The 23,905-nt window shown below is 41.5% G+C and overlaps 1 protein-coding gene across 1 annotated transcript in view; it reads right to left on the bottom strand.

Moving 5' to 3' along the window:
- Positions 1-22,849, bottom strand: part of TSC2 (tuberous sclerosis 2) — a 32,343-nt gene extending 9,494 nt beyond the window's left edge. Inside the window, 30 exon segments of the mRNA XM_009894689.1 lie at positions 1,416-1,631; positions 2,399-2,620; positions 3,041-3,153; positions 3,318-3,470; positions 4,094-4,258; positions 6,021-6,149; positions 8,693-8,787; positions 9,004-9,106; positions 9,434-9,527; positions 9,975-10,164; positions 10,692-10,826; positions 11,262-11,384; positions 12,126-12,279; positions 12,893-12,999; positions 13,289-13,411; positions 13,959-14,075; positions 14,400-14,555; positions 15,449-15,530; positions 16,318-16,421; positions 16,635-16,772; positions 16,998-17,141; positions 17,795-17,921; positions 18,273-18,346; positions 18,695-18,820; positions 19,229-19,273; positions 19,766-19,887; positions 20,022-20,166; positions 20,992-21,102; positions 21,735-21,821; positions 22,712-22,849. Coding sequence (XP_009892991.1) covers positions 1,416-1,631; positions 2,399-2,620; positions 3,041-3,153; positions 3,318-3,470; positions 4,094-4,258; positions 6,021-6,149; positions 8,693-8,787; positions 9,004-9,106; positions 9,434-9,527; positions 9,975-10,164; positions 10,692-10,826; positions 11,262-11,384; positions 12,126-12,279; positions 12,893-12,999; positions 13,289-13,411; positions 13,959-14,075; positions 14,400-14,555; positions 15,449-15,530; positions 16,318-16,421; positions 16,635-16,772; positions 16,998-17,141; positions 17,795-17,921; positions 18,273-18,346; positions 18,695-18,820; positions 19,229-19,273; positions 19,766-19,887; positions 20,022-20,166; positions 20,992-21,102; positions 21,735-21,821; positions 22,712-22,849 — 3,838 coding nt within the window.
- Between the last annotated feature and the right edge of the window lie 1,056 nt (positions 22,850-23,905).

The following is a 23,905-nucleotide window of genomic DNA, read 5'->3' as shown; positions in this document are numbered from 1 at the left end:
AATGCATATTTGAGAGTTTTAGAAGCAAGAAGTTCCTTAGTGATATCCTAGCACACGCAGAAAACCAGTCTGAGCTTTTCCTAAGCTATACACTTTTGCCTAAAAATCATTTTTAAACCCACACAAGAGACTGAGAGTAGAAATATGGAGAAAGATTCACATAGTTTTAACCTCTAAACAGGAAGAAGAACATGCATATGAGAGTCTGACAGCAAAACTTTTTCAAAACCTTCATTCACCAGCCAGCTCCGGCAAGTCTACCGCAGAAGTTGTCTTAACAAGAATGTGGCCAAAATTATTTTCTCAGGCTGCCACAGGAATGGCATTCAGGGGGGTGCTTCTTTCAACTTATCAGTTAGCACATATGTACCACAAATTTGTAGGAGTCAATAAAAGCGTTCACAGATAAGAATTTAATTATTTTTTAAAAAGGGGATAATTTGATTTTTACTCTAATTTTAAGATTTCAGAATGTGTAAATGCAAAATCATGTCCTGCCCTGTTTAAAATAAACCTCAAAACTAGCATTTTTTTTTACCAGATTTCCAAACAATTCATACCATTGATGCCACCTCCGCAGAAAAGCTTTGTCTGCTGTTACCGCTGCTCAATTTTGATAGTGCTAACAGCGCCAAGAGCCTCAACATTAGATGTTGTTGATAAGAGCTCTGAGCAGCGATTACATAAAGCTTCACAAATGTCAGGTGTTGGTCAACACAAACCTCCCAACATTAACAGCTCTTTCGGAAGTGAACTAGCACCAAAGTAAATAAAGTGAAAAGCCCTGGCCACTATGTTAAAATAAAGCCGTCACAAGAAACTTACGTGATTCAACTGCACCAGTCTGAAGGCTAAACAGTCTTTTTAGGAGGTGAATAAATCTGCAGCCAACAGGATTTGCATTCTGCTATCTCACGCTGTATAAGACAGGCAACTAACCAACCCTGGCTGGCAAGGTTTGTAACGGGCCATTCTCCCAGGAATCTAGTGCTCTTAGTGCCCAGCACAAACCCCGTACTGAAGACAAATGGAAATGGAAATGCTGCATGGGAAGACCTATCCACATGTGGGATGCCCAGATCAGCCCCAAACAAGTGGCAAAGAGAAAAGATCCATGACTTTATTCCTTTTCATTTGGGGAACAGTTAATATGCAACACATTACTCCTCCAAAGAAACTCCATTACTCCTCTCTTTAAGAAAGAGCAGTACTTTCCGATGGAACATCAGAAGCAAGGAGGAAGGGAATTTTTCACTGAAAACTTCTAGGGACAAGAACTGATTCCTCTTCTCATGGCTACATTATTCTCATGCTACTAACTTTACTGTTCTAGAAGACCTGCAGTAACTTCAACAGACTTTAAACAGGCTAGTTGACAGGTATGCTGGACACACTACTGGCTTCACATCTCTCACCTGTGTTGGAACGCTGGAGAAGCGATGGTTTGGCTGTCCCGGTGGCCAAGCTGGAGGAGGGGACAGAGAGGGATTTATATAGAGCCGTTTCTCGGTGTTCTTTAAAACGCTCTGCAGCCATGAGTGCATTAGAGAGCTCTTGCAGGGGCATATTGTTAATATCTGAAGAAAATGGACTGAGCGGGTTCTCCAGACTCATTAGCCAGCTTGTGTTACCTGGTAAGAGAGAATTAGGGAAGAGTATTACGTACTCCCTACTCCAGAAAGTTTACAACTCACCTCAAAGAAAGCACAAGTTGCTTGGGATTTTGCAAGTAAAAAAAAATCAAAGCAGACCAAGTTCTCAATTCTCCTGACATTTGGCAGAATCACTTGATTAATTTCCTATTTTCAGTCAAAAGCCATCCTTGGTAACTCATTACTACAGCAGATTCCCAAAGGCATCCAATACACTCAGGTATTTTAATTAGTGATACCAGGTCAGTTATTTTCTCATGAAGCGACTTTCATCTGAAATAGACAATTCCCTGTGAAAGTTGTGCAACACACCAATGTTCAAGAATTTTGACCTTGAACTTGTCATTACTCCTTCTCTAACAGCAGACACAGCTATGCAGCTACTTTAGCCATAAGCCTCATTCATCTCCAGTCGAGCACGGGAAGCCAGAACAGCACAGACAGATTTTCAACAAAGTGTAAAAATGGGAAATGCGAAGTAGGGTTGATATGATCTGGCTCTATTTCTGTAACAGCACTTAATATACAAATTTAAGTCCTTGCTTCAATCTTTTCAAGGGTCTTTTGTAGATTTAAAACACTAAAGAGTGATTTCAAAGAATTGAGTATCAAATGTATTAGTTTCAAGAGGCGGTAAGCAATAAAGAGATCCATTTGCAACTAAATACGGATTTTTCTTCTTCATCCAGGCTCCACTTTCTTAGCAAGAAGTCAAAAGAGCTCACTCCACGCTCAGGTAAAGATACCTGTGGGTCTGCGCACCAGGATTTCTGCCCATCCCTGTGTCAGCAGCGGGACATACGCAGCTAAGTTTGCTTTTTCTTTCTGCAGAGGTGTCTGTGGAGCAGGATTAGTCTTCTCTGATCGAGATGCAGGAGCTGGAGGACCCTGTGTCCCTTGGGAAGTCGAGCCACTGGGAAAATGGGAGGCTGAGCTGTCTAAGGCACCAACACGTAAGGCATGACCACCTAGCAAGACAGACACAAAACGGAAGGGAGAACCTTGCTTAGTTAGCACTAAAAAGATCTCAGAAGTAGTAAGTCTTTTACACTCCTCTAGCAGCTGTGCACACAATATTGGGAACCTAAGAGAATTCTACTTTCTATGTGTTTCTTATAAACCATGAGGTTTATCACAAACATAGGTGATTCTTACCGCAAGTGTTCACCACTTAATCCATCAGCAAAGCTTTCCTGCAAGGAAAGGCAAGCAGGAGGAGCACCACCACTCTGAGGCCAACAGCTGCTGCTACCTGCCCACTATTAAATACCAGACAGATCCAGATTCTCAAATTAGTTTAGACAGAGGTCTTTTCAGTAGGCACATGGACAATTAAGCCTGCGACACGGACCCAGAAATAGCAGTAAGACTCCAGGATTGGAATTTACCAGACATGGATCGGACTCTGTTGCGAGAGCTTCTGCAAACCTGCTGCCCAGCTTGAGATTCCAGTTTTGCTGGAGCTTCTTTAGTTTGTCTCACTTGCAAAACAGGGTCTGAGCTGTAGAACAAGAAGATATTGACGATATTGAGAGAGGAATCAGCCATGCTGGACAAATAAGACATTCCTCTTCTGGTAAGAGGAAAACCTAAAAAGATGCACTGTAACAGTGGTTTAAGTGACTTTATCAGGTGGAAATTTCTAGAATTTGGAGCAAAAATTACCTCGATTCTGTGCTGCTTTGGAGCTCTCCAGAGTCTAGGCCAAGCAGGGACCTCGTCCCTGTTCCAACGCTTGTAGTGATGGTCACCAGCTTGTTACCAACCAGCCACGTCTTTGTCCTTCCTCCAGCCAACAGAAACTCACCCACAGGAGACCTAGAAACACATTTGTGATGAACAGAGCTCTCAGACTGCAGAGCACAGAGCCCACACAGGTGGCTTATTTCATGTAACTATGCAGGAGGTACTGCCTGCTTTCCTTCTTTATACAGCATTTTTAACGTAGCCCCCAGTCGTCAACATACACATCAGGATAAGGGATGAGCTGAACTTAGTATCAATTGGTAGTAGTACTACTGGACACACACATCACAGAGCAGAAGGGAACGAGCCATGTCTGAGCTAAGCATCTCCTTCTGGGAAGGCCCAGCAAGAAAATTAAATGCCATCCATTCGAAGCCAGCTGGCACAACGTTCAGTTCTGTAGCGAAGGCTGTGATTATCCAGCAAGGACATGGAGCAAAGCACTGCTCACAGACAGCACGCCTTCAAGGCATCTCCTTCTCGACAGTTCAAGGATGAGGCAAAAGCTGGTTGGCTCCAAAGGACTTCTCTCATTTAACTTCGTGTTTAGCCACGCCAGATTTTATCTGCAGGGAATGGCTTCGGAGCCTGGGCCTGCCAGAATCTCAAACGTGTCATGGTAATTTTCCACTAATAAAGTGAAATACGAACCTCAAACAAAAACATCTCTCCCATGGTCACCGACTGACCCCTACCTCTTAGGCACCGCAGTGAAGTTGGAAAAGACGTATCGAGCCATCATATCCAGACAGGTCTCAGTGAGTTCCAGGTGAAGATTTTTTAAGTTGTCATCAGCCTGAGCCATTGAATTTTCATCTGCAGAGCCCAGGCTTGAACTAGTGATGGACGTTTGTATCCGGCTAGAACAGAATGTTTCCAACTGACAGATCACATTGCAAAATGCTTGTCCCTGTCACCCGAAAGACAGTGTGATGCAGAACAACCTGCGATACATGCACGTGCCGTATCAGAGAGGTGGCCAGACATTAAACCCAGGACATAATAAAATCATTTTTGGATCAGCCTCACATTGTGCCTTCGGGACCGTCATTGCAGAAAGTGTATTTTATCTTGAGAGACTGAGAAACATTTAGATGTCTGTCAACTGACTAGGTCAGGCCAGTGATCTCTGATTTTGGTGGCCCATGGGCAAGTGCACCAAGCAAACAGTGAGTGGCCAGCACCATGCTTTGAGTACGCTAATCTATAGTGAGGGCAAGCATCCCGTAACCTGCAGTTTCCCGGGCAGCATGTTGCCCATGAGCCATAAATTGGGGCACTCTAAGCTTAACTTCATAATCATGTGGTTTTCTTTTCTCTCTGTTGCACCCCTTTTATACATTGATTTTTTCCCTCCAAATTCAATAGCTATGTAAATCGTAATTTAACTTGAAATAGAAAAAAATTGCACTCTGAACAGGAAACTGGCACAAGAATAGACAGCAACTCTGCCTTCAAATCAGCCAAGTTAGCAATGCAATTTAAAACAATTACAAGAACAGGCTAGATAGAATATTTTATTAAGATGACTCCTTATGCCATCATAATACAAACTAAGCTGAGGTACAGCCAAATTTTTTATGACGTGACAACTTCTTTGGCATCATTAAGCATAATTATCTGAACTTTTAGTTGCTACCATTTACATATAAATATAAGGGAAGAAAACCACCTAATAGATTAATGGGGATATCAGAGAATGAAGTGCCAGAACTGTATTCACAATTCAGTCACTTCAGTGTCTTTCCCCCAAATACCATACAGTTATAATCAAAAATAAACCCACAGAAAATAAAGTTCCCCTGATAGCAATCCTTACAGATTAAGGCACAAATCTTCAGGTTCAGATTTTAAACCAACATGTTAAACACAACAGTTTAACACTCAAGGGAAGTGGTCCAGAAATACGTTTTAAAAACTGGCATAAATTGTTTCATCTTTCACGTGTGCAAATCAATGACTGCAATTAAAACCTTTTTCTTTAGTCGTGAAAGCAATAGCTTTATATGGGCTGAGCACACATTTCACTGCTCTACAGAAAGACAAACTAAGGTTTTCACAGCATTGTACTTTAGACCAGAATACTTCCATCAGCTCCCTTTGCCTCAAAGAGCAACTCCTAAACTGAGGTCAGAACTATTCCTCATAGTTTGGGAGGAGGGCCTGTATGTAAGTTTGCCAAGTATCAAAAGCCCCTCCTGGGGCAAGTCACTGCTTAGAATGCTGAAGTTTTAGTGAGTTTTAACCAGGACTCTCACGTGCACAGAATGCAACCTTTTTCCTTTTTCTTAGTGTTTTTTTTTGTTTGTTTGTTTTCCCCCTCTTCACCATCTTTACTTTGCAAATAGAAATTTTTGTTGCTAAAGCATCAGAGAATAGGGCAAAGTAATCATACACAACATAGGGTGTGATGTGACAACCCAACAGCCAGCGTTGGGAAGCCATGGGATATCCATGATTCTTTCTCAAAACCTTTGACTGCGGCTAAGGCCAGTTTTTTATTGCGTAGCAAAGTCATGCAAGCATCCCGCATGCAAATCCACCCTGCTTCCACCCACCCTTGCAGTAAAATTTCCAAGTGCTGAGTTGCTCTTGGATTCTCCCCATTTAAAGTGCCTCTACCTGCGGACCACATGTTCAGACACACTGATGCTGCGGGATCGGAAGGCATCAACTGCAGAGGATTCTTTCAGCTCTTTCACTGGAGGAGAGTTATTCAAGCCTTGCTTTGCATTTTTGGCTAGTCTTAAACTACTAGGTGGAGAAGCACCAAGCCCCAAAAGAGGTCACAGGAAGGGAGGAAATCATTGTAGGGATGTAGGTTGAAAGGTCACAGGTCACAGGGTCAATATTGGGGGATCCCGGAGGGTGATGTAAAATAAAACAAATGCCAAAAAAGGAAAACAAAAATTAAAACATACAAACAAGCAGAGCTGAAAGCATTAAAAAGACAAACCACATTTTGAAAACAAGATTTTAAACGTGCTACAAAACAAATGAAATTAGTACAAGTTAAAACAAAAAACTGATTGAAATGATAGTTGGAATACTGCGCTGTTAAACAAAGGCAAAAAGCACCTGAATGCTAATTTAGCACAAATTTCTCAAGTCTGAGAAGTTTTCTGCAGTTCATCCACCTCTTGTGTTGGCCCAGCTCACCACTTCAGCACGGCTAAAAACCTGACGACTTCCACAGACACCGGACCCTAAAATGCTTTACCAATACCAGGTAGCAGCACATTTTCCTAAGAGACACGGGAATATGTCAGACATCACTACCTCTGTTAGGCCTGGCCTGAAACTGAGCTTCTCCCCTGAATCTCAAAAACACCCAGGGCCAGTCAGAGGTGCCCCTCAGCTCCGCTCAAGATGCTGGGGGATACCCAGCCTGTCTATACAAGCCTGATCCTGCTCACTCTGCACAGACGGAAGGGCAAGATGACAAACATCCTCTTGGCTGTTGCTGACTGAGCGATGCTTTCCTGTCAAACAAGCTATCTTATTTCAGGTGCCTCGAGGTAACCCACTTGACTTTCAACTGGAACAGAAAGGAAGATAAGCCTTTACACTGTCAGGTGCCAACCATATGTGGGAGATGACAGCAATTAACATCTAAGAGGCACTTTAATTAGTCACAGCTAAGATGCATGCTTGGCCCAGTACCAATCTGGACATAACAGTTGGTCCAGCAATTCACATCCCCATATATAAAATGCAGATACTAATTTAACCCTTCTGGCTCTTTCTAAACATGATTTATTTGCTATCCTCCTTTCCATGAATTATTACATTTCAGATAGGAGGGATCAGAATTTATTTGTCCTTCTCTCAACAACCTCTTATGGATCACTTTTGGCCACAACTGGAGATGTGACTGCAGAGAGCACAGGCTCATACTCTGAGATAATCGCCCACACCAACATCATATCGTTCAGCAACCTTGGGAACCGTTGGGATCTTGATCTCTTGGAACACCCAGCACCTCAGCTAGGGCATATAAATGCTTATTCTTTGGGCTTAAGGAGTGAAAACCAAGCACACAAGCTTCTCAAGCAAGGAAACAGATATCTGCTCGAAGCTATTTCATTCTCTCACTTGGCCAGAATCCAAGCTCAGACAGACTCAGAGGCAGTGGCATCCTGCCATTCTGGCGTTTCAGGTTGCTGCCTGAGTACAGCTCACACTCCTTAGCAGAGATTTCTGTGGAAAGTGATCCAGCAGCGTTAGCAAAAGCCTTTAGATACAGTAGTATTCCAACCTGGTAGAATTTAACAGGTTTTTGGAAAAAAAGATTAGTTGAAATTCTAATTTGAGAGACGAGTGTCAAAAGGCTTCTCTTCCAAGTTTCTGAATGAAAGAGGAGGAGATGGGAGAGATGAAACACAAAACAGGGTTTACAGCTACAGCATTAGGGCAGGGATGGTGTTTCTTCATTGCAAGATACTCATTGAGCCTTGCAGTTAAAGTAGAGGCACTTTCCCCAGGGTTCAAATGCCACTGTATGCTTACTGCACATTAACACTGAAGCAAGTTAAGTGAACCAATTTAGGTAAGCCCTGCAGGCAAAAGGACATTAGAGAAACCCTGAATGCCTTCCAAGGCATATTTTCCTATCTCAGCAAATGTTACTTTGAAAGACTGCTGGCAAGATACGTTCTGACTTCTAAAGACATTAGGCTTTGCTTAAAACTGACATAATGGCTTCAAGATTCAAAAAAAGGATCAGGACATCTAGATACACAGAAGGCAGCTGTCTGCTACCCAGCACACTGACTTGACAGATAACACTATGGAAAAACACAGCACTGGCACTCTCAATTTATACAGGTTGCTAATCACAACTATTTCTCTGGCAATCATTTAAATAGTTGTTACAGATCAGTTATCAAAAGGAGTTCAAACTATCAATACGAACATGGTATTCTAGTACTTCTGGTATTACCCTTCTCTATTATTTCTGGTAGCATTGCACTGACACGCATCAACCCGAAAGAACTGTTGATTTTCAAAAATTAACAAGAAAAAGCCCCACACCTTACTGCAAAGGCTTACAGACCAGCCAGTGACCAGATCAGCATGTACTATCAGAGTGTCAGCTTGGTTTGATTCCAGCTCCTTACCAATCTAAGTTTGTCTTTTACCAATCCCCTGACCTAAAGAGGTTTACTTTGCTTGCTTAAATGCACAGTCAGATTTTGGATAACTAGACCCAGCCTCCTTCAGAAAAACACAGGGAAGGGTGTGAGCACTAGAGCAGGGAAGACAAGACCCTGCTGGAGTCAAATATAACTTACCTTTTTGGCCTCTCATTCAGGCTTGTACTGCGAGCCCTGAAACTGTCCTTCTCAGGTGTGTCATCAAAGGAAAGGAGGACATTTGAGCGCAAACCCTGCCGATTGAGACAAACAGATAACAGTCTGAATGGCTACGATGTGCAGCTGACAGACTGCAATCATGGGCACGAGAACTCACTGACAGTTTTTAAAAGGATGTTTATGAGAAAAGTAGAATTTTTCTAGTTTCAAACAGAACCTTTAAACTTCTCAAACCAGTTTTTAAGTCATCATTTTTATTATATACTGTTTGATTCAGTAGTGTCAATTACCTTTGTAATATAGGGGACAAAGTCCTTTCGGAAGGGAAGGCGACACCGAATGAACCACATAGCTATCACGTGATGGGCCAGGCAAACAATGTACTGGTTAAACCTAAAACAGAAGAAAGATCTCCAGAATTTAATGCTGCATTAGGATGCCATTCCAGAACAGAAGAGAAGGACTTTTCAATCTAGAGAAACAGAACTGTTCCTTTACCTACTGTAAGTATAAAGAAAACAAAAAAAGTTTAGAAGATTTGTTCAAGAAAAACAAATATTTTGTCCACGGTGAACACATCCCTTCTTCCGAAAAAGCCTGGAGATACCAGAATGAGCTATATCCTATAAATTATCTTGACAAAATTACTACAAAAAAAAAAGCATGTCTCATTCTCTTAATTTTACAGATGAGGAAGAAGCACATTTGCTTTGAACTTACTTGGAAGGGTTTGTGTACGGTAGGGAGATGGCGAACACACTGGCATACTGCTCTGCTGCAAAATTCCTGTAGAGGTGAGGCAGCCTTGCTAGAGCTAGAACAGTTCAAGAAGAAAACCAGCACAGGTGAGATCTGAACACAAAGTATTCAAAATCACAATTCAGTTTAATGTGAATTGGTTTGTTTCTTCTAAATCATCAGCTGACATGGAAAGTTAACATCATGGTATAATTTTGTGCCATTTAAGTTATAATCAGCAAGGTGGAGAAAGCAGCTTAGTATTTCCCATTGCTGTATGGCTGCACTACACAAAGCATGTCTCTTTCTTCAGTGTGTGCAAGTGCCTTCAGTAGAAAAACAGTAAAAAACAAGAGATGATCGAACATTTACATCTTGAGGATGGTGCAAGGGCATCACCAAAACCCAAGAAACCCTTACAATGCATTCCACATGACTAATACAATCCAAATACCCATATTCAGTGCAAATAACACATTTACAACTATAGAAGATCAAAAGTAAAAAGAACATTACAACTTACTTGAAAGAAATTCTAAGAGAGGGATGGCCATATTGGCTGTAGCAGAAATGTGGGTTAATTTGACTATTAAGACGGGAAGCGCCTTTATGATGATGTCGGGCATCTCGACGCTACAGACAGAGAGTGCCACAACGCACTGGTTTGCACAGCGGTAAATAAGACCGTGTTCCAGGCAATACACTATTTCACGCTAGAGGAGTAAAAAAGAAAGAAAAAACCTCTGATGTACCATCTCCTAACTTCAGTTAGCATTTCAGAATGGCTTGGAAGGTATCACTATGGCATGATGCCTTCTTATCCAACATGTACTAACAGAGAACCCTAAATGATGTTGCACGCATTCTAGGCCAAAATCTTAAGATGGGACTTTAATCAAGTAGACATTTTAGAAATTAATACTTAAGTTTCTGATTAAACAGAATTATTATGGTTATCAGGGTCTTCCAGCAGAAGGTAAAGTCACTCAGCAACCTGCAAGCAGTGACAGGTATGGATGGAGAACAGTGAACCCAACTGACCGGACAGTTACTGCTGCACAAAGTTAGCAAAGTATTTTTTCACCCCGACTCAATCCCAAATACAGCAGATGCAGCTTTTTATAACAGAAGAGAGCAGGGTTACCTTGCACTTAGGTCTCCTAACCAGCTAGTATGAGAAAATGCTCTACCATACAGGCTCAGGCCCCATCCCCCCTACATCCTCTTACTTTCCCCGTACCTGTTTAGCTTTGTCCAGATAATTATGATAAGATATTAATGCCGTCAGTACTGGGACTACAGCCAGATGCAAATCCGTGCGAGAAAAGCCTTCTGGGGTACCGTGAAGCCTGTCAGTAGTCTTTTTGTCTGTGAGCTGATACATCACACAGTAAGTTAGAATACTTCACACTAAAAATACTCTCTAAAAGGCAGGAGAGAGGCACTGCCTGTAGCTCCCTTTTCATATGCATACATAGAGAAAGAACATTCCTTATTACCTACTTCTGTACCTAAAACCACCCTCACAAAAAGGGAAGATTAGTGAGGATTGACAACCAGTATGCTAATCTTCAAAATATTAGACTGAAGAAAAAACCCAAAAAAACACCTCAAAAAAAAAAAAAAACAAAAAAACACCTCAAAAAAAAAAAAAAACAAAAAAACACCTCAAAAAAAAAAAAAAACAAAAAAACACCTCAAAAAAAAAAAAAAACAAAAAAACACCTCAAAAAAAAAAAAAGAAAGCCAACCAACTCTCAAGCAAACTAAGGGTCTGGTGATTATACATGAGTAGGGTGCGTAGCATTACCATGTAGCTCAGTGCAGAGGCCAGGAGGTCTATGTTACAAGGAGAGGTTAAAAATAGCACTTTATAGCGGAGGGATTCAGGTAATTTGTTGAGGACCAATTTCAACACCTTCCAGTCTGTCTCCTGGCAAGAAAGAAAAAGTTAAGGTGGAAATTTTTTCTACAATTTTAGTTCAGTTTGAAAGTAAGACCAACCAAATTTCAGACAACATGCCATTTCCTAAGCAGATGTATGTCTTGCCATGGTAGCTACATAAAAAGAAGTGGCATTTAGCTCTCACAAGTTAATTCCTGTCTGTCATCCAGCTCTAGGTGCAATATTGGCACTGCAGACTTGAAGACAACTTGTATCCAGATCTGACTGAGCTTAAAAAGACAGAGCCAGAATTCAATTCTCCTAACGACTAGCACAAATCACCCCCCAGAGCAAGACAACCCCTCAGCACAGAACTAGGTCCAATACAACACTAATGAACCATTTATATTTACAGTTTATTAGTGACTGAAACATTTATCAATTCTCAAAATACTTAAAAAACTTGCAGTAAGAGGGTTTCTTTTAGTTTCAATGCCCTTTCAGAAACAGGATGACTTATCTGATCTTTGTTTAACAAACACTTTTTGCCCTTGTCTGCTCTGAAGCAGAGTGAAATGAAAGTTTTGCTTAGCTTCTGAAGAGCTGAACTGGTGCTCCCACTGGTGGTTGTAAAGCTGCGCAATCACACACAGATTCTGCCCAAGAGGGAGGATTTAACTATTGCTTTTCAGACTTATTTAGATACTCTGGGACAGAATTCTCTAGCTAGCGGAATCACGTTGACATATTTCACACGAAGACAACAACTGTCATTAAGAGTGGACATACTTGCTTCAAACACTGCAGAAGGACGCCAAAGACCATCGAGTACGGCAGATGTCCTATACGAATGGTGGCGTTCTGGGAAGGCACACTGGGACTTCCTGAAGGTGGAGAGAGCGTACCAGCAGGCTTTTTCTCAGAAGCCCTCTTCTCTGCTTCTCTGCAACATCGAAAGGGAGAACACCACATGTAATGTAAAATCAAGATCAGAACAGCCTATTCATGTGACCTACAGTGCTCCCCTAGCCAGTTTAATGACCAAACAACAATATAAATTGCATTTTCAATTAAAAACCACAGGATTGGCCAACAGACAGACAGCAACAGTTTGGTCAGGTTAAGGATTTTTCTATCTAGGCCCCTATCAAATTTAGAAAGATATATTTTGGGGCATGTTACACAAAGTAGTTCAGACCAAGCTACAAAATTAAAAATAGCCAGACTTGTACAAATCATTGAATCAAACTTCAATGTGAAAACTGGTTTCAGGCAGGAAATTGCAAATATTTTTTGTGAAGTTTTGTGAGCAGGAACAGAAATTTCATGTCTGAGATTGAGAGCTCTGTAGGTAAGCGATTTGTAAGAACAATTCACCAATGAGTTATTAGTTGCGACAATCCTAGGCTGTAACTACAGATTTGTCTAGCAGGTAATTCACCAGGATCTGGAAGATTTAGAAAAACTGCAGATTGCTACTGATGGACCATTAAGCTCATGCAAAAATACCAAATAGTTTGGAAAAAAGCCTTTGCTTAATTCAATGAGAAACCTACACAAAATCACACAGACAGTAAGGGCTGAACCTCACTGCTCCATCCTTGTTGGAAAGGCCAAGACGGTGGAGGGAGTCAGCTCGAAGCATCAGCAGGAAATCAAATACAAGTAACAGAGAAGACACTGGAATCACTCAAAACCCAAGCCAGTGGAATATTCTGCCACCTCCTTGTGTGATGCTTTTGCAAGTACAAAGGGATTTTTAATAGATGCTGTGGCCAGTTCTGTAGCAGGCATCACTTCTGGTGTTACAGTACACGTACATAATCCTATTAGCCAAGAAACACTTAATTCTACTTCTACCAATCTCTAAAGCCCACATTCCCCACCTGCCACCCAAGAATTCCAGACAGCATGCAGCTCTCAACCTGAAAGCACAAGGTTACTGCTCATACCTGCAATCTGATGCTGCTAGCAACAGCAAGGCTGTATGCATATATATAATGGCGTTGGACGTGGTGAATCAGCATCTCGTACACCCGCATTGCATGGCTGGAGGGTAAGCTGTAGAGTTTTGTCTACAGAGGAAGAGAAACACTCGTCAAAAGGCAGATTGACACTTGTTATTCAGAAATGTGTATCTGCACTGAGAAGTCAAGAAAAACACAGCAAAAACTTGCTCCTGAAAGCAAGATGAACAGACGGCTCTGGATAGAACCTCTGTGAAGACTCCAGAGCAACTCTGCCTGGCTCCAGAAGGGCACTGGCTGGAACAACCAGCTCTTCACAACTGCTTAACTGTATCTCGGGACACTCCACCCGAATACAACAGATCTATTCAAGGTTATGAACCACTCCCTTTCTGCTAATTTATGAACACATCTACCCTCCGCACATGAAAATGTGCTCATATTCATTGTACAACGGAAATTAACAAAATAAAACATCTAGCAAATAGTCATGCAGTACCCAAAAGCAAAAGGAATGACCAAAACCAATATGACAATATTAAGTGGATAAAATAAAAGCTGGAATATTTAATAGTGAGAGAACAGTTATCTAAAAAGCCAAGTCCAGCAGAAGACTATTCTGAAGAAGACATGTTTACTATTCTGCAGCATTTACCTGAAGAATTATCAGGAGTCCAAGAACTGCTGTCTTGACATCCTCCAAAGAAGCTGAATACGATAGCAAGTCCCTCTCTTCCAGTTCAGAAGGGGATGAGAGAGAATGTGCAGCCACCTTTTAAAAAGAAAAGCAATACATGGTTTAAATCTGCAACACACCTTTTCTTCCACCCTGGAAGGTCAGAAAGGACTACAGCAAGTAGTCCTTGCTGGAAATTCTGCCAGCCCCGTCAGGTAGCTTGGATGTGTACTGATAGGGTTTCTAAAGCTCCCTTCTGCTCTGTACTTCAGACTTGCATGTGCCCAAACCCAACTGTTTTAGAATATCCTGCTGAGCCAAGCACCTGGTAACCGTCTTGGGTTAGTCTCCGCAGTCACAGTAAGAGGATCTAGCAAAGATGCGGTGATGCTACTGACAATTGACCAAACTCCGCCTCACCTTTTCTATGATATCAAGCAAGCTGTTAAAGTGATGTGTGTTGCAGCCTTCAGCCAGGTCTACGAGTAGCTGAGTGGCCAGTTTTCGGACTTGATGGTCTTTATCCTCTGGAATGTGAGCCAGCTGAGAGATCACAACCAAGTTGATCAGCTCTTCCTGCAAGAGGACAGACCTCAATAAGTCTTGATATTTTGCTGTCAGTTATTCAATCAGCATGTTAAAGATACAAATAACGTCAAACAAAAGAACACTGATATTCTGACATCAGGCTTGTTTGTCAACTAACTGTTTAATTCCTTGATCTTTCCTCTTCCATCCAATTAAGTATTTCTGTACGCCATCCCTCCAAATATTTATGACTCTTGTTGAACTCAGATTCAATGCTTTGGTTTTCATCTGTCCTACAGACTTGATAGCCCACGCTCAAACAGGCTGTTGACAAGGGGTTTCTAGGGCTTTGGTTTTTTGAGAGAGAGGAAACAAGCAACTGCATCATGTTTTCACAAATCCTGGAGGAATCCAAGAAGCACTTCTGCCCCTTGCTGTCCTCTGACACTCTGGGTACATTCCAAGGAGCTGAAGACATCCCCAGAACTCTTCTGCAACTCCTCTCTCAGACAGCTTCCATCTTGGATTGCAATTAAACCGCAAACACCAAGACAAGTCAACCTGCTCACATCAGATTGTGTCCAGACCTCATCTTTTTACTAAGTTTTTAAATAAACTCGGTATCTCTCACATTCACTTCCCTTTCTTCCAAAACAAAAAGTATGTGGAATTAACGACCTTAAAACAGGGAAGCAAAACACAGGAGCTCCCACTGCCACAAGTTGCACATACATGTATCCAACCAAGGACAATTAAAAGGCAAGTCCTCCAACAAGCATCCTAAAGAAACATGAGTATTGTATGCAACATCTAAATCACAGTTCTGTGCATTCCCCAGTGGCAGAGATGACCTGAAGCACACCATAAAACATCCCTCACCAAAGCCTTTCCCACCCACTTAAGATCCCACATGTGATTATCAGAAACAGATAAACACAAACCTCATAGAACTGTCTGTTAATACTCAGGACAAAGGACAAGACATCCAGAACTTTAATACGAACAGCACTACGACTTTCGTTCCTAAAAAGGGAAGAGCAAATTCAAGATGAATAAAATAAAGTTGCTGACATTTAGGGAAGGGGGGAGAGGAGAAAAGGAAAGTAAAACTAAAGTAAACTAAGAAATTTCTTAAGAATAAGAACAGTAACTGTTAGAGAGCCTTCAGTTAATGTCTCTACATATGAAAACAGACTCAAGAACAATTGGAAACTGGAATCCCAGTTCAGCTTTTACTACTTCTGGAGACCTCTGACTGCAGTTTTCCCATTTCCAGTCCAAACTAGGAAGCACACGTCAGAAGAACAAGTGCTCTGGTGAGCAAATTTAAAACCAAACATATGGCACTGAGGGAGAGCTGCTCTTTGGCAGCATTTCAGAGAGAAGACAGAAGTTTGTTATTGATGTATGTTGATATTTTAGAGCACAAGAATACTTTTAGGAGTACCAATTCAAAACCAGATAACTTTAATACTGGATAACCATATGCAATCCTGATGCTTAACAGGAAAGTCTTGTTTGATGTCAGAATTACATAGCACTGTGGAGTGGAACACATAACTGCCTAAGCTAATGGGAATAGCACCATCCAATGGAAATGAGAAAAAAAAAAAAAGGCAGCATAAATAACTCAGCGGAAAGTTTTTCTTCTGCTAAACAAAATCCTTTCATGTGCTGTGCCCTGGAACTACCATACTTCTTAGCAGTCATTTACTAACGTTAAAACTTCAGAAAACAAAATTATCTAACATGAAAAGGTGGCAAGAAACATTTGAAATTGACTTGTATTCACAAAGCTATGATTTCATACCTGAAGAATCTCTCCATTAACATCTGCAGGTTGTGAATCCAGCCATCTTTGGCAGGATGAATGGACTGAGCTCTGTATGTTATCAAGTTTAATACAGAAGATTCCTTTCATGGAAAGATCAAGAATATTTTTTTTTAGTGTATAAGCAAATACAATCTATCCATTCCCCCAACCCCCACCTCAAGATTAAGGCTCATAAGCTCTTGCTGTGATTTTCTGACCACTTGCTACTTTAGGACTCTCAACTTCCAACTGTACTGAGTAACAAAACAGATTCAACCACCAACAAAGGAAGGCAATAATAAGTAAAATCTTACTGGTCTCTGATCAGCACATCTTTCCACCAGCTCAAAAAATCTCTCTTCAGAGCCATGGAATTCATTCTGGTCACAGAGCTCTTCTACTGTAGTCAAAAGATCGTGTACAATGGACTTAAGTTCTTGGCTCTCCAGACTCTGAAACAGATGAAAAAAAATCCTAAAAGACTTCTATCTTATCAGAAAGTGCTAACTTTCTATACAAACAGAAAAATTGGTTGAGAAGCACAGTATTGAGAATTTGGCTAAACCTTTATTCAGTTTCAAAGTTCACTAGAGCATACAATCAGGAGATCAATTTGAAAAAATACTTATGGCAAGGTTTTTTGATTGAAAGCGCATCAGGACAGGCTCAACACTTACCTGCAGCTGTTGTAGCAATCGCTCCATGATGTCCAAAAGGATATCCCACGTTACAGCTTGCAGCTCCTTCCCATACTTCTTTATTAGACGTGTTATAGACAAAACTATCTCATAAGACACAACTGCATTGGGACATGTCATGGCCTGAAATACAAAGCATTTCAGTCAGTTAACAGTTGAAAAGCAGTGATCAGCAACCCTCTTAAATTCAAATGAAACACATCTTACTAATTAGGAACTTAGCCTGAAGGTCTGAGATAAATACATTCAAGTCTATACACACAAAGGGCAAAGCAAAGAACCATTTTTTAAAGTGCAGTTACGCACTCCTGCAAACAGCTGTACATCAGATGTCAAATACGATCCCATCTTACAGAGCAGACACATGAGGTTAAAGCTAGTAACTCCTGCTTGATGCACTTCAACGAGAAAATTTTAAGAGAGCTCTGAGGCTGTCCCCGAAGACACCGTACCTCACTTTTTGTACCACATGCTACAAAGAGTGAAGTTTTTCCTTTGTTTTTATTTTTTAAGCTAAGGTACTCACAATGTAGGTATTTGATAAAAGGAATTCAGACTTTGCTTTTCCAGCCAACAAAGATATTCCAGAAGGAGGGCTTGGTTTCAAACTTAAATCCTTTGTTGTTTTACTGTTTCCCCACACTTCACCGCATACCCAGTTGCTGTCTCTCATCTTAAGGGCATACGTGTTGTGTAGTAGACCACATTTTTGTTCTAAATTTGTGCAGGTCCAGATGTATACCTGACTAAAAAGTTCCTCCAGCATCCCATCCTACCTTAAGGAATGAAGGCAACACTGAAGTTGGGGAATTCTTGAGTGAATTGAGGCGATGAGCACCCCACAGAGCCATCCCAACAAAGAATACAGCTCCTCTCAGCAGCGCTGCATCTGCCATGTAAGCTCTAAGAACAGATGGAAGGAAAGTCTTAGATCACGCTACAATTATTTTATCATACAGGAGTGAATAGGAATATACACTGTCACAAGAGCAATTCCCATCTGTTATACAGCAGAGCCTTGCACAGCAATTTACAAGCATTAAAAGCTGAAAAACATATAGTACAACTTTAAAGAAAGGAAAATTAAATTCAGAAAAGCCAAAAAATGAGCACTTCAGCAGCATAACTAGGAACAGAATTTCTCTTCTAGGCACCAGAACCTTCAGTTTGTTCTACTGAGGTCAGTGACTCCCTACCTATCTCAACAGAACCTCTACTGAACTCCTTGGGTTTTGTTACATAGACCTTCTTTACCTGTCTTCCATGATTCTGCACATATTGTAGATGGCACTGTGTCCCAAATGAGTTCCCAAAAGGTTGCGCATAAGCTGCAAATTCAAAGAGAACAGTTAAATATCCATTTGTTAAAACACTCGTTAGCCTAAATACGCAGTTAGCTGGCCAATCATTCCCACTTATGGTAAGTAAACGTGTCCAGCATCTTCCATGCCACAACAGAAGCCTGTCACATCAGCCAAGAGGAAACTATGGGTAAATTCCACGGACGTGACAGGACTTCCAGTAACAATGTGCTGACCCCTTAATACTTGAAATTTAATTCACTTTTAAAACCAAACTGAAATTTATGGCTGATGTGCACAGGCACATGTGACACTTCATCTTTGAGGCCAAAACAGTGAACTCATTAAAAACCAAAACTACAAGAAAGTTCTGACCTTCCAGCATGGCTCGCAGAGCTCCTTCACATTGATCGTACGGCACAAAGTGATGATAAATACTGGCAGGTTCTCTGATGGCAGACAGTTATAGCAAACAACTGCATCTAGGACTTGCAAGGAAATCTGTGGGAAAGAGAACGGCAACATGATTATATGCTTCTCTCTGAATAAAGCAGGTCAAATTCTAACCTGGCAGACCAGGAAATCATCTGGAAGTCACAAGGGATAGAGATGTCCCCTTTTTTTAAAAAAAATTAAATTTTTAAATCATTGCAAGATCGAAAGTAAACTATAAAAAGCACTGTTGAAAAATCGATCTCCTTATGAAATTTATCAATGCTCTGTTTTAGGATAAAATTATTATTGGTGCATGACATCCAATGGTTTACAAGTACTTCCTAACATTGTATTAGCTGTCTTCTAAGATGAGAATAAACTGAGAGTCTGATAATCTGACTTTGTTTGCAAAAGTTACAGTTTCAAAGGATTTCAAAGAGCTCTAAAGTACTAAGAGAGACTCAAATTACTGACCTCTATGTCCACAGATGATGAAGTCTGAATGCACAAGAGGCATATCTTGCTGTTAGGAAAGAACATTTAATTATAATTGTTTGCTTAATACGATTTTAGGCAAATTACAGAGCCAACCAGACAAGTAAATTGGCGTGTTGTTTTACTCATCATTCCCCTTACTGCAGCACTGTTGATAATGCCCCTAGAGACAGTGAACACTACAACCTCTTTTATAAAGTTAGCTTAAAGTTGCACTTAAATGCAACTCACTATGCCTACACTAATACAATAACAGAGACCCTTTGTGAGACTAAGCAATGCAATCAGGTCCATCACATGAAATGGGGAAAGCACATGCAGTTAAACTAAACCAGATCTGAACATTTTAAGAACTGAAAATTAAATATTTGTCAGACATGTCAGGTATGACGTGGAATGAAACAGATTTAGATTGGGTGAAAAATATTCCACTTATCTGTATGTTGATCTGCAACTTTCTTCTGTAATTTACCAAGAATAAGCATGTAGGAGTTAAAAAAAACCCAAACAAACAACTTACTGGACCATGTCAGCTACATAGTCTTCCAGATAGCAGCTATTGAATTTCACAAGGTTCACTAAAACCAGAAGGAACTCAGAAGACAAACCAACATCCATCCACTGTAGTACAAAGTCAGCTAAAGAAGGAAAAGAAATTGTTACAATACGCTTTCTACCCAGAAGTATTATCACTACCTTTTTCTCCTATCACTGAATGCCTGTCTCTTGACTTATTCCCACCAAATGGAAGAGAGGTAGAGACAATACTCACCTAACTCTTCTTCTAAGTAGGTGATGTATCGTCCATTCTCTGTTAGAGCCTTGAACACTTCAAGCCGTTCATGCAAGTCTTCATTGGAGGGATAGTCCTTAATAACCTTAAAAAAATGTGCTCTGAGGATCCCTAATCTCTCACCCTTTAAAAAAAAAAAGTGGGGGCCAGGGGGAGGAAGAACAGTGTCACCAATGTAAAAACACAGTTAAAGCCCGGACATTATCAAGGTCTGTAACAGTAATCTTCAGGCTTGAAATTATTCTCTTTTCCTACAGCCTACAAAAGTCTCCTGAAAATACCTCCAACCTCTACTGGCCACTGACAAAGGCTTGGGTCTTCTCAATCTGTTATATCAGTACTCAGGGTTGGAGGCATTTTGTCCAGCAACACACAGACAGCATCCGATACACAAAGAAATCCCTGGGCACTGCAACCGACAAGCACTGCCAGTAGAGCATTTGAAAAACAACAACCCAACAAGCCAGAATCAATGCCTACTCTTTTTGTAAGCGTCTACCCCTACTTTTTCAGAATACTGAAAACTAGAACTTTGGTCTGATACAATCTTACGTTTGTATAGCACATTGTGAAATCTGAAGAATTCACAGTATGCTTAACTTGGCCAGCCTAGAAAAGTATCTCATACAGAACTTCTTGCATACTTGACATGCTGAAACATCAAAACCAGCTGCATACTAGGACCAATAGGTTTGGTCAAAGACCATATAAAGTTTGCTACACTATGCTGAACTTAACCCAAAGTATTTCCTCTTTTTCAAGAACATTGCCCCCAAAACAGAAAAGCTTTCTATGAGTTGTATGAAAAGTTTTGCTATGAGGTCAAACCAAGACTTAAATTTAAATGCTTCCTCTTCCCATTTACTAAGCACAAAAATAAGAAACGTTCATACTCTGCACAAACCCTAGTTTAAGTGTAGTGTTTCTCCTACACTTTGTTTGTTTTCACCTGTCCTTGAACAATTGACTTTAGCAGATGAAGAACAGCATGTCTGGCTTCAATGGGGCGCTCTGGCTGGAGCATATCAGCTACCACTTTCCATATTGCTTCCACTGCATGCTGAAAACAAACAAGAGGAGACAGGCAGTAGGAGGAAAGCTAAGCTTCTTCCCGGATTTTTACTCAGTAGGTCAGTCATTAATTATGTCAAGTTAACGAACAAAATCTCCAGGTATTTCATGTCTGGACTTCTCTTTTCCAAGGGGCACTCACACCTGCCCAGTCATAAGCTCAGAAAAATCACATGAGAGACACCAAACCCTATCCTACATGACAACTTGCACCCCAGTAACTGAAGTTCTTCATTCACACACTTACTTCAGTGTGAACATTCGTGTAGAAACATTCACCCAAATACAAGATGAGTTTAAAACCGATTTGAGGTTGCTTACTAAGAAGACAGAAGGAGCTAGCAAAAACCTCTTCTACAGGATTAACATGATCTCCCATAAACTGTTCCATTCAGTTCAGGAAGCCCATCAGCTACGTCCTCTCTGCTCCACAGCTGGTAGGTTGGACACAACTAATTCCCTTGGCATGTGAGCCATCTTTTTACAGGTTTGGACAGCACAAAACAGCTTCTGTGATTAGCAATTTTAAAAGGCAGTCTAAACTACAGGAGCCTCTAGATTAAGTGCTGTTTTCCTTAACTGTTTATCCTTCAAATAATCACTGAACACTTTGAAACTTACCTCTTCAATTTTTTTAGTTTTTGCCACTTCACAAATTTGACTGATTGCTCGTATCCTATTACTTAATCCACATTCTATGCTCAGTTCCTGGAAAGAAATGTAGAAATAAGCTAAGAGTTTATCTTACTAGAAACACTTATCCATTTCTCAAAGGGGATCATGAACCACTGAAAAATGAACTACACATTTGTCCAAAATGATCTAACCGTTAGTCATCAGTGGAGCGTTTCAGGAATTTCTCCAAAATCTTTTTTCCATTAGCAAATGATTTGTCAAAACTAAAACTTTCACAGAACTGGAGCCAAGCTGCTTTTCACCTCCAGGACAGAACATCTAATTTTCTTCAGAAAGTTAATAACTCGCTGGCTGTGGTGCTTGTCCAGTTCACGGGAGAAGGGCAGAGAAGGGAGGGACTTGAAGTCTGGCTCTCCAGCCTTCCAGCAGGTAAGGGCTTGGCTGCTCCAGCACAGACGGGAAGGGATTCTGGTCTCCTTCTCCCTTTTATGTGTTTTCCTCCCTGTGTGCCAACTAGTCTGCTTACAGACTTGCTCTACCAATTTATGAATTTTTTTTTATTATTTTTTTTTAAATTTTCACAAAACCGTAAGGTTTTCATAAAATAGAAAGAGTTTCCAGCTTGGGCTAACTGCCATCACATAAACTTCATCAAGCTCAGATTATAAAAAAAGAGTAACACATTTTGAGGAAACACCCTCTAACCAACATAAGACAACACCATCCTACCAAATATCTCAAAAGTATTCAAATACTGAGTAACTAAAACGCTCTAACTTCAAAGTAGGTGAGTTTTACAACTATTTCACTAGAGAATGAACTGAGAGCTAAGATAAAAAGGCATGGTCGGAGAGAGGATGAATGTCAAAACAGAAAGGAGAATGAGCAAGCCCTCCTTCCAATCCTCTCAGCTCAGGTAATCCAGGCACTATCCCCACCTTTACTACGGTCAGTTCTCACACCTTGAGTATTTCCGCAGTGATGATAAACTCCGTTTGTTTGCCCTCTGACGACTTTGAACTTCCCCGGGATGTTCCCAGCCCCAGGAGATTCCTGAACTTCTCCTTCAGTCCAGAATCCTTGCTCTGAGGCTTTGCCATTGCTGACAAGCAAGCAGCGCTGAGGCCCTGCAAATACAGAACAGGGTTTCTGTTAAGGGAGACCCAAGGGGAATCTTTAAGCGGGAATACACTGGTAACAGCCATAACAATGTGACTTTTACAAACAGCTCTGGCGTCTTAAGCCATTTCAAACAAGGGAGAAGCCCAACACTGAGGATGAAACAACAAGGAGCCTGCATGCATGAGGGACCTGCGCTGCTCCTGCCTTCAGTACCTACATCCTGCAGCTACCTGAGGAATGGGGAGCTCGGGGTTATGATTTTCTGGGAGCTCCGAATGCCCAGCACCACCACAGCCCGCATAGAGCAACCACCATTTTAAAATCGCTGAGCTGATTTTTGAAGCATAAACACACACACACACTTTTTGGCGGGTGTGAGCTGAAGTACTTGTTCCCAGTCCAAAAGCAATGGACAAGCACACAGCACTGTAAAGTAGATGCTGAAAGTAGCTAGATATGGGGAAAGACTTACAAATCTGAGCGTTCGAACATTCAAATGCTGCCAAGGCAAGGAGAAAGAGAGGGGGGCAAGAACAAGCACACCCATTACAGCAATAGCACATCAACAACAACATCCTTCAGAAACTATCCCCCCAGCCATCCCCAACTTGCTGCTCCTCAAGGACCCTGGAACCCAGCTCAGAGCAGGACACCCGCTCCTTCCCTGCTGGTGCAGCCCCAGCACCCTGCCCTCAGCACACACTCCTGCACAAACCCAGCAGCACCCCAGCTATGCCCCATGCCCCCATGGACATGCCACAGCAATTCCTTGTGCTTCCTGGTGACACACCACAAATCTTGTCCCAGCATCCCAGGGGACACGTTGCTGCCCCCAGCCCAGGGAACACACCAGTCCCCAGCCCAACATGACCAGGGGACACACCATAACCCTCAGCCAACCGCCCTGGGGGACACATCACAGTCCCCAGCTCACCGCCCCGGGGACACACCACAGGCCCTCATACAGCCCAGGACATGGCACTGTGTCCCCCCATCCCCCCCCCAAACATGTCGGGACCATACCACAGCCCCTC

This window comes from Charadrius vociferus, unplaced genomic scaffold (genome assembly GCF_000708025.1).
Source record: "Charadrius vociferus isolate BGI_N301 unplaced genomic scaffold, ASM70802v2 scaffold600, whole genome shotgun sequence".
NCBI classification, from domain to species: domain Eukaryota; kingdom Metazoa; phylum Chordata; class Aves; order Charadriiformes; family Charadriidae; genus Charadrius; species Charadrius vociferus.
Note: the sequence above shows the minus strand (reverse complement) of the source record. Positions and strands in the feature narration are given on the sequence as shown.